Raw genomic sequence first — 20,053 nt, 5'->3', positions numbered from 1 at the left:
TATGAGATGCAGCTGGAGCTGACTTTAGGTGTGCCTCTCTTGGCCTTGTGTGTAATAATGTTACACAGCTGCCGCTTGACAGATGTGTACCTCTCTTAGTCTGACTCACATGCATACAGATGTGCACTGAGAGAAAAAGAGCAAAGTTTTGCACCCCTCCTCTCCCCCGATTATCCTTCCACACCTTGTTGATGGGACCGGAACTTTCCTGGGTTTCGTCGGGGTGGGCCCTGCTTGACTCATGGGGCTGAATGAGAGGGGTCACGACCTGTGCCGTGAACTGCTTCCTGTTTCTGTTGAAGGGGTCTTCCGAGACCTGCAGTGATCACAGAAGAGGCTGAAGGGTAGTTGGAGTGCATCCGGTTTGAGGTGATGCTGCCGCAGTAAAAAACATACATCAATGGAGCAGTAGCTGGAACAGGGGAGAAGGGAGAGTGAAATGATGTTATTTACTGCTGCGAAGGCTACAGGGAGTCATACATATGCTCATTCATACTAAGAACAATGTGGAAGAGGGGAGATAGTGTTAGACTTCTGGGCTCTGGGTAACTTGATGAGGTAAGTTTTTCCACATTGCTGCTGACCAATAAATATCAATTTTACCTTTGTAATAAGTTGCAAACACTGCTGTTCCTCAAGTGGCCACTTGAGGCAGGCTCCAAAATCAATAAATATAAATATAGTCCCACATTAAAATCTCCAGCTCTACAGCAGAAATAACTGTATTTACAGCCCTACTGAAAACAGTTTGGTGATTTATAGCTAATTCCTGCCAGTGTGGTAACTGTATCAGGGTGGATTTTTAATATAATTTACCCATTTAAATTGACTTGAGGCTCAAAGTTGAGCAGTATTATGGCGTGCTCTCACCAGAGTTATTATAGTTTTGTATTTTTTAATTAGTTTTATTTCATTTTGACTTTTTGTTTTTAAGTCATTGTATAGTTTTGGTTGTTTTCCAGAGCAGATTTGCACATTTGAGTTTAGTTTTTATTGTATGAAAATGTATAGTTTTATTTTTAGTCTTTAACAGCTTCAGTGTTGGTTGTAGTCTTTTTAATTCTGGTCAACTCAAGTCAAGTGGCTTTTATTGTCATTTCAATCCTGTACAGTGAAATGAGACACCGCTCCTCTGAGACCCTAGTGCTACATATGACATGTAATAGTAAATCAACACAGGACTTCATAAAGTGCAACGTGCATTATTATTATTGTATGGAGTGCATTTGTCAGGTAAGATTTAGGAAAATCAGCAGTTGACTTAAAATCTTACTAAACATGTTCACCAGCACTTCATCAGGTAGGTTGTGATCAAAAGAGTCTAGTTTTTCCTTTTACTTTAGTTTTAGTTAGCTAGCTATGCATAACAAAGAGGTGCCCTGATGCATATTCACATTAAAATATGTTCTGTTGGGAATCTGTATTCTCCTATAAACTTTGGCTCCTCTTCACAACACCTACAATTAACACTGGAGAACAATTGTCAGAGAAAGGTGAGCAAGATCTGACAAATGATATGGACTGCTGTGCCATTTGAGTAGAATGATCTCGTTGTAATGTTAAGGAAACCAGTTTGGCATGATGAGAGCTCTGTGACATGGTGCCCTACACTCCTGGAACAGCCATCAGAACATGGGTACACTGTGCTCAGTAAGAGAGGTACAGGCTCAGCAACAATTAATCAGGTAGTCTGTGGTGTTTAACAATGCTCGGTTCGGTACCTAGAGGTGTAAGGTGTACCAATCACTATCCCCTACACAATTACACCACCAGCAGCTTGAACTGTTGATACAGGACAGGATGGTTCTATGCGTTCATGCTGTTTACGTCAAAGTTTGACCCTAACATCCGAATGTTGCTGCAAAAACTGACACTCACCACACCAGGTTACATTTTTTCAGTGTTCTGTCAGGTTTTGGTGAGCCAGTGTGAGCTGTTTTCCTCAGTTTCCTGTTCTGATCTAACAGATGGAGCCCCGGTGTCGTCCTCTGCTGCTAAGCCTGATTCGGCAAGTTCGATGCCCTTCTACACACCTTTGTAATGAGTGGCTACTTGATGTACTGTTGCCTTCCTATCAGCAAATCAACAACCATGCCACATTCAAAGTCACGTACATCACATTTTATTCCCATCCTGATTCTCAGTTTGACCATGTCTAAATGCCTAAATGTATTAAATTGCTGCCATGTGAATGGCTGATTAGATGTCTGGATTAACGAGCAGCTGAGCAGGTGTACCTAATAAAGTGGTCCGTGAATGTAGGTTTGTTCTTTGAATAAAACATGACTCCAAACAAAAGTATTTTCATCAGGTGTGTCTCCACTGTGGTGAATTCCTCTCACAGTGAAGTGACATCGTTACATAGAAGAGGCCAAAAGTTACATGAAAAAACAGTTTTTATTATCACATTTACAGCTCAGAAAATCAATGTTAGTGTAGAAGTTTTATTAATATCATTAAGTGAATGATAGGACTGTAATTACACTGTAATTACACTCTTTTTTTATATATATAAAGTACACATAAGCTTTATCTCCTAGCTAACAGACCCAGCTGTCCTATGCAATTTTATTTCTTTTCTTTTCTGGCCCCCTTATACTCCACCGACAACTGTCACACACTGATTTAGGATTATTTTTAAATCAGGAGCTGTCGAGGGTTGATGGGACGAGGATGGGATTTCTGTATCCCTGGAGGCCTTGTAAATCTGGACAGTTTACTACGGAGAGGGGGAGGAAATAGCCTCGCTCTCTCCTCGTACAAGCCCGTCAGTAATCCCACCACTTCCTCCTCTTCGCGGGAGGAGGCTCACGCCGTAATGCATTTTCTGTAACTAACAGCCGTTGTTTCCCGATTGTCACGCTCCCATCCCTTTCACTTGGAATGTGCGTGTATACTTGTGTGTGTAGCAGTAGGATAGGGTGTTAGGGTTTAGAGTTGGAGAAACGTAGAAAAGAAAAGAGAACGACTGCAGTGGAAGGTCTGGAAATGCAGTTAATATCAACACCAGACTCCTCCATTAGAACCTCTTCCTCCTCCACACGGGCCTTTGCCCCATGACTGAGCCCTGCCAGCCGGGCGGGGTGCTGCAAATGTGGGCCTCCTGCTTCCGTCACGCTTGCCCCCTCTCTCTCTCTCTCTGTCTCAAAACACGAACACATGGGTGTCAAGTCCTCTCGTGCTGGCAGTGTCGAGCCCCTTTCAACAGCCTTTACTCCATTTAATTAGCCATGTCCCTTCATTTCTACACCGAGCACCCATTGCAGGCTGAAACACACACACACTCAGCACAGGATGGCACACTGAGCGCTTTTGGCAGCAGTCAAAGGGCAATCAATTCACAGTCATCTGTCTCAGTAACAATCTTCACAACCCTTCCTCACAGGTCTGAGTCAAGTAGCCCATGTGCTCCACAGCATTTAGAACCTGACTAGCAGCTCAAGTCCCTCACAGGAGAGCAACAGGTTTTGGGGAGCCGTGCCAGCATTAAGTGATGAGAGCATTGACTATAAAACTCACCTGCCTCTCTAATGCTGGTTTTAGCAGGACAGGCACCACTGCAGGAGAAAATAATCCATCATTTTGGAGCATCTTATAAGTCAAGCGGTTTGAGAGGGAGCTAGACCTCTTCTGGGCCCTGGTTTCAGTAAAGATCACCCATGAAGGGAGACTTTGGTCAGCCATAGGTCTTTTTAGACCACATCAGGACAGGGCTGTTTAATGGTTTAAGCAGAGCACCATTTGGGAGAACGTGGTTTAAAAATAAGGTTGAAACATCAACTTCCTCAAGAAGACAGCATCATAAATGGAGAGATTTTTTATTTCTTGGTGATTAGTCATTCATTAAGTTTTTTGCCTCTTTTTTTTTTGGCTTATGTTATAATAGATTTTTTTTAACTTGGACTTTCTAATAAAGGAACATTTTTGCAGTGCTAGAAAAGACATTGAGACACCTAGTTCAAAAGTCATAAATGACTTTGATCGCATTGGCACAGCTGGTGATTCAACGCTGAAATGTTTAATGGGTTATATCAGCTGATATATGATAGTGATGTTCATTGAGAGATCCTTTCCCCCCCCCTCGTGTTCACTTCCCTCCATGCACGGAGTCATTTATTAGTCTCCTGTGCGTCTGACTGTGTGACTGGTGAGCTGCGGGTGGGATTGGGAAGAGAGACATGAGCGATAAAGGAGTAACTGGAAGCTGGTGAGTGAGCGGGTGAAGGTCAGATCTCCAAGTCAAATTGGCTGCTACTCAGTGGTGACAGAATCCATGGTCACATGACTTACGGGTAATAATTAGCTTGCTGCTTAAGACTGTTTGTGCTGACAGGAAGTGAACGAGTTGGTGAACAAATCTGAAAGAACTGTTTAGATTAAACTCTTTTCGCTGGGTTTTACAGAAAACAAACATGTTTTGCTCAATTGCGGTTTATTTCACACCATAAACATTTAGTAAACAATTAAGCAAATACAAGTAATCTGCAGGTAGTAATAAAATAAACTACTTACTCTTTTACACTACGTCCGCACCTACACGGGTATTTTTGAAAGCGCAGCTGTGTCGTCCACACGTAAACAGCATTTCGAATCACCAAAAACAGAGATTTTTAAAACTCATTTTTTGCGTTTAGGTGTGGACAAGGAATACAGAGTTCCTCATGCAATGTTAAAGGTATGTGCCTTTTTTCACGTCAGCTGTGCACCACGTTATTGCTTACCTGAGAAGAATTGCAGAATGGCAGATAAACAGTATTTTGTCTCTATCTTCAGGTTTTACACTCTTACATATAAACACGCAGTTACTGTCCCTCTATTTAGAAAGGCAGAGGTTCACGGTTTAATTCTTTTACATGTAGTTGTTTTTTTCCTGTGTAATAATATTCAACATTGCTATCAATAATTTTTTTTTTAAATGCCTCTCTGTGCAAAATGGGTTTAAAAACATAAACAACTGTCTGTCCGTGATTTAGACAGGGGGAACAAATCGTGGCAGGATCAGCCTGATGTTATTTGTATCCCACTGCAACTTTACTGTATAAAGAGCTAACATCTCCAAAATGTCAGGAGTAGTTAGTCATTACAACAAGTGTTTGTGAACTAAAAATCAAGAATGTGGGATACTGTTTGTCTGTGATTTGAAGAGCCCAGCCCGTGCTCCCGACGAAGGAAAGACCAGTTCTGCAGGGGAGACCTACCTTGGCACTTGTGCAGGTGAAACCAAAGGGAAGATATGCTTCACCATATTTTCTGGTCTTTGGCTTAGAATGAAGTTGGTTTGGAAACATATTCAGCTATGCTTCATCTCCTGCTTTGCGTTTGTGTGGGCGCCCCGTGCTAGCAGTGTCCAAGCGTTGTTTTGTTTTTTCTCTTTTCATGCCGCGCCCCCCCTGCAATGGCTCTGCGCCCCCCCAGGGGACAGGCCCCACACTTTGGGAAGGTCTGGATTCAAGGAATCATACAAACTTTATTCAGCATCACCATCATACACGGTGGGGGGGGGGATGCTGCAGGACGAGGGCTTATCATCGTCTTAATAACAGAATCTAGCATGACTCAAAAATACAGCTTTTGCTATAAGTTATTGGTCTCATTTAAGGTGACGACATACACTTTTGTCAACTGCAAAACTTTACAATGAAACATTGGTGCAATCATTGTTTTGAATTGAATCTGGCTGTCATGCAGTAATGATAAAAATGAAAAAATAACTTCAAAATAAAGGTTGAACCGATGCTAGTTTGAGATTGTTCTTGAACACTGAAAGACTGATGTTTTCAGTTCGTTCATTTCAGTCTTTTAAACTAAATTGTGTATGACTTTACTGTTTACCGGTATATTTTGTTCCTGCAACGTCGATGTGGAGCACCCCTGATGTCGTACAATGAAACTGTAGTACTGTCTGCCAAAGCAAGACAACCAGAACACTATAAATAAATACTATATATACTGAATAAAACATACACAGTATGTGCAGAAATATATGCTCACAAGTTACTAATTAGAATAAGAGAGCCTTTTTCAGCTTTGGTTTTCAGAAGAGAATTTTTTATAGCTCACCTTTTTGAATTTTAATGAAGCTAAAAAAGATCTTTATAGCTCCACAGTCGCCTTGATTGACAGGGTGATGCCATCACATAAGACGTTGCAGCTGTTGCTTTGCTGACTGGAATTACTGAATCGTACCTCTTGACCATATTTATGTATTGAGGTAGTAAAATGTTTAGTGTTTGATGTTATTTGTTACTATCTTTTCCTTTATGCATGACAGTGAGATGCATTGCTGTTTGCTGCTAGTGCAATGCCTGTAAGCAAAGTTTTGTACAACACAGTTTGCAGATGGCCTCTAAATGCATCAAATGTAGGTAGCCATAAAGTTACTGTTCTGATAAGAAGACAGCTATAAGTGAAACACTCCTCAAACATCTGTATGTTCAAAGTGTGTGCAGAATTGGCTATACTTGATGATACAGGTCATAGGTCATTACATAATAGTTTTGAACACTGCAGTAAAAACAGCCCAGACACCCCAAAGAAAGCTTATCAACTAACTCAGCTCCTGCAATTATGTGTGATTACTAAACACGCTGTTTAACAAACACTTTTCCTTGTGCACCGCGATGAGTCATTCATCTCAAAAAGAATACACGGGTGACAATATAAAGCAAACATTTCCATCTCCACTCAGGAAAGTTTCTCTCATTTTCCTTTAATCATGACTCTAAAAGAAACAACAACAAATGCGGGGAGAATAAAAAGATAACCTCAATACTTCAAAGCTGTCTGCAATCCCATCTCCTCATAATCTCCTCACCAGTTTTGCCCAAGAGGTGATGGTTTTCAGTGTGTTTTCACTAAAATAGATCCAGGCTGACACCTGAGGAGGGGGGATCACTGCAAGTCCTCTGCAGGTTGTCGCAGGGCATCAGAGTGCCGCAGTCAGGGCTGAAGGGTAAAGGTTGAATGGTGTGAGAGGTAGCCTGTGACCCCCTGATTTGGCTCGGGTCTAACGGTCAAGCTCTCGGGGGGGAAACCCCTGCATGACCCAGCTCACCCTGTGTGCAGTGCCGCAGTGCCACCGACACACTGCCTGCACAAACACGAAGGAAGTAAAAGAGACAGAAGGCGTAAAGAGGTGAGGCAGATTTTGATGGGAGACAAAGGTTCGGCCGTGCGGGCCTACTGGGACTAATTCCGCTTTAGTTCAAGTCTAGGTTAAATGCGTTGGGAATGAGTCAATGCTGGCTGCAGAAAGTGTGACTAACAGAGCGGGTCAGTAACAGGGAGCCCTTTTCTGGCTCCTTTCTGACCAAAAAGAGGCTGAGGGGAGGGCCAGAGTGAAACAGATGAGATGAATCCATCATCGGCTCCATATTCTCACTCAGTCCTTAACGGTAACAAAGTGTACTTTGAGGGGATAGGCGAGTGGGGGAGCTGAGTGGAGCGTGGGATTGTGGAATAAACAAGAGATTTTAAAGATGTCATCCAGATTTATGGCAGACCTCTGAAATGGTAATTTTGAACATTTAGGTGGCTGCTCATTTGGGATAATTGTGCTTTTCCACAGGCATTTAAAAATGCATTACACAAAGTGAACCGATATACTCAGAAACGCTTTGCACACACCAAGTGCTTTTACTTGCGCTTGCAAAACTAACACTATTAACAGACAAATACTTAGCGGTGTTTCCACTCCAGCAAAGATCTTTTATAGAACTAGCAGGCAAATGACCCCAGGCACGATCTCATGTGCATGAAACCCTTGTTTGGTGTGTCAGTTGCAACAAAATCACTAAAGTAACAGAGACAAATGTAACAAGCCGCCTCATGCATACAGATAAAAACACTCTTTTGTTATAGGTGGAGGAGTTTTAACACACAGAAGGACCCAGTAGAACCTGAATTGTTATTGGTCAAGCAGGCTAAACTATAAGCCTAAAGGATATGTTAGCTTTCTGTCAACAGTCACGTGGCTGCTACAGTTTATGAAGGCCCAGCTTGTGTCACAATCAGCTTGTCAGCTCACGGTTAGTGCAGCGTTCCAAAGAGATGTTCGTGTGCCCTCACTGTGAAACACTACACTACGATGCAAACACCCTTCCAGTGGACTACAAGCTGAAAAACATATAGCAGTAACAACTAGTCATCCAGTGGACGTCTTGAGTAATGTGTGGATGACATATTTCCCTCTTTAAAAAAAGAGAACAAGAGATGACGTTTTATCAAACTCACGTTTCATATTTTATGAAATCGTAAAGTATTAGGAGTATGGCCATGGATTGGTGGTGGATACATCTTTTTAGTTGGTTCTATAGTGTAGTGGTAATCACATCTGCTTTACACGCAGAAGGTCCTGGGTTCGATCCCCAGTGGAGCCAATGACAATTTTCATAAGTCATACTAAACTATAACCAAAAAGGATTTGCTTACTTTCCTGTCGAAGGTGCTGTAGTTTCTGAATCCCAAGTGTGAAAAGTCCAACTTATACTTGTATGTGGTGCTCCACTACAAGATGCTATCCTACAGCTGTCTTCCTCTATGGAGAAATGTATAACATATATAAGAGACAACACTATTAAGGAGGTTGGCTGATTTAAATAAGAGATGATGAATTTTGAAGAATGTTTTTGGTTGCAGGACGAGTTTCTATTGACTGATCCAAGACAGTGTTGCTAAACGTCTTTAGGGGAAACTGCATGTATAAAGTATATGCACACAGCACATCTGTTTAGTGCTGCAAGAAGTGAACTTGGTATGTGTTGTTGGCGTGTTCTGATTTTGCAGAAAGGCAAGAAGCAGATGCAATCATCACCACTTCCTTTAAAAGAAGGGAAAAGATGCAGGTTAGCCACTGTTTAAATAGAATATTAAAACACAATATGACAATATGCTCTCTCTCAATATTTTATGTATGTTGACAGTTTCTTGCATCTTTCTACACTCTGCTTAGACTGCTTTGCCTGAAGAATTGTAAAATATTATTATTTCTATAGTTGTTCTATAAATATTTACTATTACTGGTCAATGACAAATGGCAGTGGATTTTTTTAAGTGTTTTCCTTTAGTGAAAGTAGCATTACATGTCTATGTAAATGTCCTTAGGATGTACTCCAGTACATTTAACTTAAAGTGTTAAAGGTAAACATACTTAGTGTTCAATTGCTTAATATTAATGTAGATGTTTAAGGATAGTCTTATTTTAAATGTTTTATAGAATTTATTTTATCTACAGTATGAATTGCTGTAGTGAAACTGTAAAATGTGTGTCTAGCTCATTTCCTTCTTAATTAAAGGGGGGAAATGCCCTGATTCTGCTGGAGGTTTCTTCCTGTTAATAGGGAGTTTTATCTTCCCACTGTCAACAAGTGCTTGCTCATTGTTCAACAAATTGTTGGGGTTTTCTCACTATTATTAAAATGGCAAAAGCTTAGATGCTAAAAACAGGAACCGATTGGTGGTGGCCATCTTTTTATACAGTTTATGGTGCTGGCTAAGGGTGCAGACACAGAGATGGGCAGTTATAGCAAACAGCTGGTTAGCTTTGCTTATCATAAAGACTGTAAACAAGAGGACGTAGGAATCTACTGGAATTTAAAAAAAAATCACAAATTAAGACCTCTGAATGTCATTTATTTAAATGGATGTCAAAACAACAAAATGCAAATCACTTAAATTGACATTTTTTTTACAGAAGCACAAACTATGAAATAATAAAATCTACAGGATCTATCTGGGAAGCTGGGTGACTAACTCAGCGACCATCAAAACTGGTAAACCAAAAACTGCTAATTGTTTTTTGTTTTTGCACTCTTTGAGTCACAAAGGAATAAATGGGAGTTCTTTAAAAGTTTTACGCAGCATAAAAGAAATAAAACTCAAAGCAAAAAAACAGAGAAGTTTATAGCAGAATTTAAGCTGTGGTGTTACTGAATCTTTGCCTTTACATGCACCCAAACAGAGATCGGCTCCCCTCAAGGACAATGCAGCAGATAAGCACTTAGCCCCTCATTAACACTCTCAGCCCAAACAGCAGTGTGTTGCCTGGCTGGACAGCATTTCATCTAAAATGAAGCCAACATTTGTTGCTGCCTGCCACAGTCCCTGATCTTCAGCCTCTGGAACCCTCAAACAATTGTTTATTCATTTCAGGGAAGAAGACTGGACAAGGATGTGACTGCTACAGGAAGAGAAAGGAGAGCAGTGGACGAACATCCTTCACTTTTGTTTTCCATCTTTTGGCTTGCTGTTTTGTTTTGTTTTGTTTTTTGCATTTCCAGAAAAAATGCCAAAAACTAGGCTTGAAGCCGATTTTCTAAGCATACATTTGGGTGCATTCATATGCTTCCATGTGTTAATTGCACTGTGTGTGTGTCTGTTCATAAAAGGCGTCACGAGGAGAGGAGGGCATAAAGTGCAAGTGATGACAAAATGCATCCTGGCCTAACACCTCAGTGTTGGTGTGATTTGGAGACCTAGCGAGGCAGAGGTGTTAACAGAGGAAAAGCAGGTGGTAGGCTCCACTGTGTGTGTGTGTGTCTGTGTGCGTCAGTGCTGGGCCATGAAGGAAGAAACCCCACACGCTCAATTACACAATTTAAAAGATTCATAAAAAACTGTTGTGCAAAAATATTTCAGACGCCTGTTGTGTTCTGGATCGAATTTACTTAATTTACCATCACAGTCCTTCAGAGGGAAAAGAGGGAAAACAAACCAATACAGCTGCCAACATAGTGCACATTTGCTTTATGTGATACTTTGTGCGCTAAAAATTACAATAAAGTTCACACTGTAGGAAAATTCAATTCCTTTTCTTAATTTTCTGGAACCATGCATGGATTACTTGCCTTTACACGCACCTCTACTAAAACCATTATATACCATTTTTAAATAGATAACCGTGCACAACAAAGTCATTAGCAATCCTAAACCTTTATGAAAGGTTTGGATTCTGCACGGCTAAGCGTAGACCATATAAAAAGCCAAAGCACAATACAATAAACTCACTATGTAGAAAGCTAGTCATCACTTGATTTATGATTTGTTGTTGTGTTCATTTTGTAAGCATTCGTCCAATTTAAAGTGAAATATGTAATGAAGCTGGGCATGTTTGACAGTCTATAAAGCTCATAATACAACTCTGTTTTTCACAAGTACATAAAGCATTAGTAAATGATTTATTCCACTTTAGTAAAGCCATTTTTGACAGATTGAAGCGTATTAATACAACAAATATATATATATATATATATATATATATATATATATATATATATATATATATATATATATATATATATATATATATATAGCCAGCAAAGAAAGCGTATATTTCTTGTCAATTGTCCCACTGGGGAGTGAACCCAGGACCTTCTGCATGAAAAGCAGATGTGATTACCACTCAATATAGAACCAGTACATAGAAATATCATCACCACCAAGACTTTGTATGTGAAGGCCAAAAAAAAAAGGAGAAAAACAAAAGAAAGTAGTTTGGGAGTGAATCACTAAAGGTCTGAACTTAAATCTGATTTACATGCTTTGGGGATGACCTTAAACAGTCTGTTCATGCTAGGATACTCTCAAGTATACCTGAAAGTTTTGATAGCCTTTCATTCACTTATTAAATGAAATCATCATTTAAAATCTGCTTTCTTTTTGTTTTATTTACTCAGGCTATCTTTGCCTTATATTAAAGTTGGATGATGTGAAATGTCAAAGTTCAACAAAGGACAAAAAAGAAAAACATTTTGACAGTGCTGGAAGTGAAGGATTAAAATTGAGTTTGAGAAGTAAGATGAAAGGAGTCCAGATTCAGCTTCAAGTGTTACTGAGGAGTTATTAATATTATTATTTTTTTATACATCCAACAGGCCTCTGTGAGAACAGCAGATAAAATAAGCTCGGGAACCACTCTCACAACTTACTGTATGAAAAGTAGTTTATGTTATGACAGTTTACTCTTCCCTTTGCAGTCTATTTAAACAGTTATGCACGGTATACACATTATTGTGGAAAAACCAGAGATGGAGACCAATTTTGCCATTAGAGAGAGAGAAATCAGGTGCAAACATTGATCCCAGCCCAGCATTTTCCTCTTCCCACCTCTGTTCCCTACAGCTTTCTGCATTAACTGCATTAGGTTAGTCTGTGTTCTCAGGCATTTCAGAAAACAGCCATTTCCACAGGTGCAGTATGTCCCTGATGTAACATTATGGCCTTCAGAGGTGAGGTTGCAGGCAGGGGCAGAAAATAAACAGTAGTAAACAACAGTAGCAGTAGGGAGTGGGCTTCCCTGCTGTGTTGATTATTGGAGGGCTATAAACAGGCCTGATCCCCTCTGGGAGCTCTCCGAGTGGGAACGACTGTTGCTGACTGCCTACAGAGAGGCCAACAACATCTGGGCCTCAGCTCAGCTCATCATGCTCCCGTTGCTGTGCAAGACTCGGGTGTGCCTGTGCATCGGCGCTGGCGGGAAGGAATAAACACAGATAGCAGTAACAAGCAGTCAACACAACCTGAGGAAACAATGCTGCAGTTTTATGTAAAAATACCGTCCTGGACAAAAACTGGCTACAGAGAAGCAGGCACCATGTAAATTGACTGCGCAGGGTATTCTTATCACAGTAAATAAGACTGCAAAATTACAATAAAACCACCAACCAGGATAATGAAATCTGAAATTTTGGCACACAGAGCCGGGCTTCATTGTTCAGCATTCATCAAATCAGTGTTGGGACACACTGTGGGGTCGCAATATCTCATTTCTAATAACAAACCAGCATGGGCCTGGAACAATAATCAACATTTGCATGAGTATTTACTTACACAGTAGAGACAAAAGGAGAGGGGGAAAGCAAATTTAGATTAAGAAGAAATACCGGAGCCTGACAATCAGTTTTCCAAGCAAGACAACATATGTGGCATCATGCTGGCAAAAACTGGTAATGTATAATCTTCTCTATGCATTCACTGATTGCATATTATCTGAGCTATATGATGCTTTCTGACCAGCTGAACACTCTCTCGGGGCTTTTAGTGGTAGAGGGGAGAAATGTGTTACTTTTCAATGCTTTTACCATTGGTTTAGTAGATGGTGCTATAGCACCATCTACTGGTGGAATGTTGCAATTCCAATACTACAATTGGAATGTTACAATTGTAGTATAAAAATTATAAACAAAAAGAACACAAACATCTTGGAATGCAGAAATAAAAACTGGCCCTTGGTTTTTTTTGTATTTTATTGTCTCCTGGTGTCTTCATGCGTCTTCTGTTTTCTTAACGTTTTGACGGCTGAAGATTACACACAAAAAATTATCTTGCATCACACATTTGGTTGTTTCGCCTAATTAATAATGCTTTGTGTTGGTATTGTACTGCTTTAAATTATCAGTAAGGCCCAAAAAGGCGTTACATAAAGGTCCAGTTAGACATTTTTACACACCAAGTTAATCAATGAGAGATTTGGAAGCATTATGCTCTTTGTTAATATTTTTTGCTTATGGCTGGTTTTCTAGGAGAGTCCTGCAGCCATTGATACTGCACACCCATATAAAGGCTCAACCATGTCCATAGAATTTTAAATAGAGATGTGATATTGAATCAGATTTAAGACCACCAAGTCATCCCAAAAGAAAAGGGAAGCATTTCCCTGTTTTTGCCATTAACATCCATATAACCTATATGAAGAGTCGCCCCCTGCTGGATATTACAATACATGCCTGTTTTAGGCACATTTTCACTCACTTTCTACAAGTTGCATCTTTTACAGTCTGTGCACGTTATCACACAGCTAATCAGTGTGACTCTCAATATTATCTGGTGTCCTTTTCTTATATCAAAACATAAACATTTCTGCTGTTTAAACAGTCTGTAACCTTTCTGAAGACCTATGTAGTGAACTTAGCACTACTAAATAGTTAAGGCCAGTGGTAAATAGCAAACGACTGGGATAAATGCAATAGTTGCAGGTAATTTCTGTGACCACATTAGCAGTAAATACTGTTGGTAGCTTCAGAGAGTTACCTAATATGAGAGCCATGGTTCAGATTGAGTAACATCACAAGTACTAGAGACTGTCAGCAAAAACAAATGCAGCTGCACATAGGTAATCGTCTGTGATATTGTTTCCCACTGATTGAATGTACTTGAGCTATTGTGAATAGAAAGTGGCTGCAGGTGCCTAGCAACCAAAACAAATCAGTGGAGCAGTTGTAAGATGACAATAACCAGGGGTGATAACCGTGGAACAGAGCAAGTCAATAAATAAAATCACAAATTTGTTTTCTTTGTTCCTCCAATTTATTATGAAAATGTACACGGGGATTAACGGTAGGACTTCTGGTAGCGAGCGCGAGCTCCAGGTCCACCGAACTTCTTGGACTCGCAGCGACGTGGATCGGCAACCAGCAGGGTCCTGTCATACTGGATCAGGATGTCCTTGATCTCCTTCTTGGAGGCCTCATCCACATCTGCAGTAAAACAAATACAGATTAGTCCAGATTAAGATTCAGAGTAATATGCAGTCTAGCCAAATGTTCTTCACTGGTTCGACTGTTTGCAGATTTCCATAACTGCAGTAACTTTTTCCTTGTGCTACGTTTCAATATTTATTATGAACTTGTTAGAACTACAGAATTTCCAGCTGTTTCATATCCACAATGCAACCCTGATCTTTCCTAGTCATCAAGAGACAGTTGTACATCAATACATACAAAAATCAGATCAATAAAAACTCATTTCTACTCTCACAGCTCCTTTATAAATGTGTGTTATGTCCAACAAAACCCATATTTAAAAAGTAGTAGTTACTGCAGAATGGACGAGTACTCAAGTATCTAAAGCAGAGAAATTTGCACACACGGGGGGAATTTTATTTTTAAAAATTTACCAGATGATAGAAGTCATCTTATTTTTGATTTCCTGCCCTGCTCATGTACTCTGTGAAGTGACTTAGAATAGATGCATATTTTTAGTGAAGTAGTGTGCCACTTCTAGATTGCTTCTGAAATACCTTCCTGTGAATCTCAAAAATAGTTCATGCTGACAATGACCTGCTCTAGTGAGCACAACACAGCAGTTCTATCTCACAGCTCAGCCCACTGCTTATGATCACGCAACAATTCCAATGCAAACAATTAAATAGTCAGTCTTAGTCCAGTTTTATGCAGCATAGAGCAAACACCAATAGCTCAGCAGTAGGCTAACCTACCATAGCATTCAAAAGCCTGGAGTTGTCAAATCAGAAAAGTTCTAATGTATTTAACTGTAACCAAATTTTCTGTACTGTGTTACGGTTTACGATTTTATTAAGAAGAAATGCACCATGGGATTATCAAATACTTTCCACTTCTCACCTATGTGTAGTACTCTGGAGTGACTCTAAACATGCCTATTTACAAAAGAGTGATGTTTGTACAAAAAAAAAAAAAAAACTTCATTACTTACACTTCTGATAGTATGCAACCAGGGACTTGGAGATGGCCTGGCGGATGGCTGAGAGAGAAGAACATGTCGATATTCAGAGCCTTTTTTCAACACTAATCATAAAACATCATGAGCAAAATTATAGAGAGGAAATACTTTGCTTACCATAGATCTGTGCGACGTGTCCACCACCCTTCACTCTGACTCTGATGTCCACTCCAGCAAAACGCTCCTTACCAAGCAAGAGCACTGGCTCCAAAAGCTTACAAAAAGAATCACATATTGATGTCAAATTTATGTCATTGATGTTTCTCAAAAGGAAATCCTTTCTATCGTTTTAAAACTGAATTTTAAAATTGTTGAATTCTACATATAGTATTCTAAAATATACACATGCAACTGTAAGTACCAAAAGCAACTCCAATGCAGCTAGATTTATGCTTAAATTAAAAATAAAATAAAATCAATCCCATATGTACAATGTCCAACATCAACTGCCTGAAGAAAGAGCTTTCACGCTCTACTGTGACATCATTTGATGTGCACAAAATTAAATAACGACCACTTACATCACTCATGTTCACCTCTCTTGTTAGGACTCACCTTGTACTGGAGCGTAGCAGGCTCCACCATCTCCAGGGGTCTGCCGTTCACCTTGATCAGGCCATTCCCCCTCTTGCAGTGGGCAACTGCTGTGGCAGTTTTCTGCAACAGAAAGTTCAGATGAATACCACTGAATTTAATATATTGTACTTTTTTTGGGGGGGGGGTTTAATTTACAAAACTAAACTAAAACAAAGTAAGTTTCTTCAGCTTTAGTCAAATCTGTAAACATCAGGAGTTGATGCACGACTTCATCGGGTGGGGACAGGCTTCACAAACTGTTGTCGCTCAATTAAAGTAAAATATAAAAAATAAAATGACACGAGAAAACCCACTGTGGAAAATGAACATGGCGAAGTAAATGAGTAAATCTATGGCACATACAAACGTGTTCAATCTGGTGATACACAATTGACGTAATGTTTAACTCTTAATTTCCGCTCATTTGTACGCATCGAGATTCAATTTAAAATCCAAGGTGACAGCAACTCCGCATTTCAAGGTGATGTGACGGATTAGCGATATTTAATGGTTTGGTTAAATACGTTCTATTTGACTGTATGAGGATAAACCTGAGCTAACTCTGTCATTCAGAACCCAAACTTAACACTAGCACCAGGGCTAGCGTGGTAAGCTAAAGAAAAGCAAAACCGTCCGGTGTGTAGCACCTACATCACATCTAACAGTAATTACAAGCTTCAATGAAAGTATTATTACTACTTAATGTTATAAATACCATATAAACTGGCTTATTTACTGCGGAATTGCAGTGTAAAATCAGAGGCCCACCACCTTTTAATATCAGCCATTACAGCTACGACTAGCAAGACAAGTTAGCCGCAACCCCACACGTGGATTAAATTGCACATTTTTACTCACTTTACGTCCAAACACCTGGACAGACTGCAGAGGGCCTTTAGCTGGCATGTTTCTGAAACACACAAAAGACAACACTTACATTAGAAACCGGTAAACAAGTATATTTTTCTATTATTTTGCCGGATCACTCTGAAGAACATACCGTCTTCAGCTAGGGTGCCGTACGAAGAGGCCGATGGGGTTTCACATGCGGAGGTTCAGGGGCTGCTGCACGACAATGCAAGCTGTTTTGAGATAGGGCTTGCGACAGTTGATCTCGCTTTACTACCATCTAATATTGAGCAGATCGGAGAGTTTCTGCTGTTGTTTCACAATGGCAGGGAACAGAATGTACATGTGTTTGGCGTTTGATCTCACGTGTTCCTGTGTTTGTAAATCTAAAAAAACAAAACAAAGGCAGTTTTAAATATTGTCGCATGGACCTCTTGTATAATGCCGGGGGAAACAGGTATTCGGGGTGATATTTACTTTTCATCTTCCTTACATTTTTGTATCTCCTTCAACACTTTTCAACTTAGAAAACCCATTCAACCACCATTAGATTCATCTTCTTTTGGACATGTGTGCTTGTATTTTTCTCATTTTTAACTTTTATATATTTTTTAAATTATTCAACTTTATTCAGCAAAAATCTATAGTGTATTTCAATGGAAGAATCTTCAGATTCTCATTCGACTTACTCCTCTTTCAACTCCAACTACTTCCACATACCTTGACCGACAGATTCCATTCAAACTTTAAAATTAAGCCAAGACATTGAACTATTCAGCTTGTATTTATCTTTTATTATCCTCTTTACTTTTACTTCAGTTCCAGTTTAAGTTTCATGCTTTTTTCATCCGTTTCAGAGTCTATAATGGGTGTGTGTGGGACGGAATGTTGGAGGTTAGAATGAGACAGTTCAACTGCTAGAGTGGAAGCAGGGGAAAAATTGATCTTAAAATCTTCTCTTTCAACTGCTGCTGTGTCCACAGCATTCGGTCTATAGCCATCATTTTACCCTCAAAACGTAGCCATCATTGCCCTCTTTCATCCAATGTTGTTATTATTGTAGTAGATGTTATGGTTCTTTTATAAATGTCACCAACGCACAGCTTCCTCCATCCAACTCTTCCACAAAGTCCAATGTTAAAACGGCTCCCAAAATTTGTCTGAAAATCACAAGTACAGGCTGTCTTTACACTGTCACCACGTCCATATAATAAATCTGACAGACATGAGAACTCCTCGGGTGGGTATGGCGGATGCCCAGTCATTGCCTGTGCCTGTTCTGGTTCCCCGGGTGAGGGCAACTGTGACCTTGCTGACTCCTGCACCCATTTCAGTTCCTCGGGTGGGAGCAGCAGAGGTCCAGCTTGCTCCTGTGCTCCCAGGGTAAAGGTAGCCAGAACCCAGCAGTTTCTTTTATTGAAAAATTGCATCTCAATTTTATACTTTACAAAATCATCTCGGGGGCCAGATTAAACCTATTTGCAGGCCTGATCCGGCCCGCGGGCCATACGTTTCATACCCCTGCTTTAGCTAGAAAAGGACACTGGTTTTTCAGCAGGACTTGTAGAAACCAGAATGTAATTTAAAGGTGTAGATGGCAGCTGCAGCCAATTGACTGAATGTAAGAGCACTGGACATGAATTAGCACATTGTGGATCTCTCATCATTGCTGTGGCTTTGAAGTTGAGCAAAACTGATGGTAGAAGTTTCTTCTGAATTCTTCAATTCAGGGTTCTGAGTGCAACCCATTTGAACAAGCTACCCAGAATGCATTGCAGCGTGAGCCATGGCAGCATGTAAGTCAAATAATTAGTTTTTAAAAATACATATATAAAACAAAAACCATATGAACTATATAAAACACTGGTGCTTGTATATGTTGGTGATTGAGACTTGTATAGCGCAGAAAAAAAACTATCTGAGAACCAGTCACATGGAACACATGGAATTATCATTGATTGTGGAGATTAAAATTAATGATATATTTTTATGTGGTTCAGCCACAACTCTACTAAAACCTCAGCCAGTAATAGGTAGGCCAACTTTTGGACCGTCCAGTTGTCTGTATGACTGCCGCAGTACGTACATCACAATTGCACACTATCAGAAAGTGCCAAACAGCCCTGGTGGAGTGAGGAGCTGTAAAGAGAAGCAGAGTGCTCTGTTTATATTCTAAAAGTGTTTTAAGCTTGTTTCAAAGATTCTGTACAGCAGCTTTAAATGTTTTCCAAAAGCACACATACACTTATCAGTGTTTCTCAAACTTTTTACAGTGTGATACCACCTGAGAAAATGTCAAGCTCTCCTAAGTACCACTATGAAAGCATGAAAGTCATAAATCTTACAACACAAAATTAGTATCTGCAGTAAAGATTTTTTCATACATTGTATACATTCTACCACAGGCAAAGTTGCCTCCATTTTTATATTCTTTTTTTAATATTTTGTAATAATTTATTTGTAATAATTTATTCTGTTTTGGGAGTGTTTTTTATGTATCTGTATTATATTATACATACACATTAAAAGTGAATCTCTGTCTAAAAAATGCACTCAGTTTACTTTTTACTCACTATGAGCATCATTCATTATTCTCCCCCAGTAATTAAGGTTAGGATATGTATTTTTTTTTTTCCAATCCATTCTTTTTTGCAGCATTTAAATAACCTTGATCAGATTTGATGGTTTTGTTACAGACTTTTCAAAAAAAAGTGTTTTGCTTTTCTTTCACAAATGTGGGGATTAAATTGTGGGGATTAAAAGTAAAAAAGGGAAAGGGGTTCACCTTGGCACAGAAACTCCTCAGATGAAAACTGGCTCTTGTTGGCACAATCAGGGGAAGCAACGCAAAGCTACCTCCCCAGCTTGTCCAGTGTGGATGACCTAGGCAGGATGTTGGCACCTTGAGTTGTTGAAGGAAAACTAGCTGCTGGCTGCTAGCTTTTTTTCTACAATCTCCTGGATGTCTTGGAATATAATGCCTTTGTCCCATGGAAACCACTTCACAAGAGTGGGAGTCCTTTAAAATCTACAAATGAAGAGTGATCCCAGAAGAGGGGTGCATGCTGGTAACCTCAGCAGCTGCAAGATAGCTTTGTCCCCGATGCTCATCAGTCGCTTCTGCCACTGATCCCAAGATACAGTAGTCTGAATC

At 39.8% G+C, this 20,053-nt stretch overlaps 1 protein-coding gene across 1 annotated transcript; it reads right to left on the bottom strand.

Annotated features, from left to right (window-relative positions):
- Positions 1-14,278: 14,278 nt before the first annotated feature.
- rps16 (ribosomal protein S16) lies at positions 14,279-17,113 on the bottom strand. Its single transcript, XM_082510210.1, has 6 exons — positions 17,051-17,113; positions 16,909-16,960; positions 16,030-16,131; positions 15,592-15,688; positions 15,448-15,495; positions 14,279-14,471 (listed from the first exon to the last, which is right to left on the bottom strand). Exons 2-6 carry the CDS (start codon positions 16,954-16,956, stop codon positions 14,326-14,328), a joined length of 441 nt encoding a protein of 146 aa, XP_082366336.1. The 5' UTR covers positions 16,957-16,960; positions 17,051-17,113; the 3' UTR covers positions 14,279-14,325.
- Between the last annotated feature and the right edge of the window lie 2,940 nt (positions 17,114-20,053).

The sequence above is a fragment of the Aulonocara stuartgranti genome (assembly GCF_965226115.1).
Source record: "Aulonocara stuartgranti genome assembly, chromosome: 17".
NCBI classification, from domain to species: Eukaryota; Metazoa; Chordata; class Actinopteri; order Cichliformes; family Cichlidae; genus Aulonocara; species Aulonocara stuartgranti.
The sequence above is the reverse complement of the archived record's forward strand: the minus strand, read 5'-3'. Positions and strand labels throughout refer to the sequence as shown.

Excerpts from the sequence above, each read along its gene's own strand:
- rps16 (XM_082510210.1), bottom strand. The coding sequence starts at position 16,956 with ATGCCAGCTAAAGGCCCTCTGCAGTCTGTCCAGGTGTTTGGACGTAAA. Across the intron at positions 15,689-16,029 it reads CTGCTACGCTCCAGTACAAG|CTTTTGGAGCCAGTGCTCTT; the intron begins GTGAGTCCTAAC and ends TCTTTTTGTAAG. Across the intron at positions 14,472-15,447 it reads GGTTGCATACTATCAGAAGT|ATGTGGATGAGGCCTCCAAG; the intron begins GTAAGTAATGAA and ends GTTTTACTGCAG.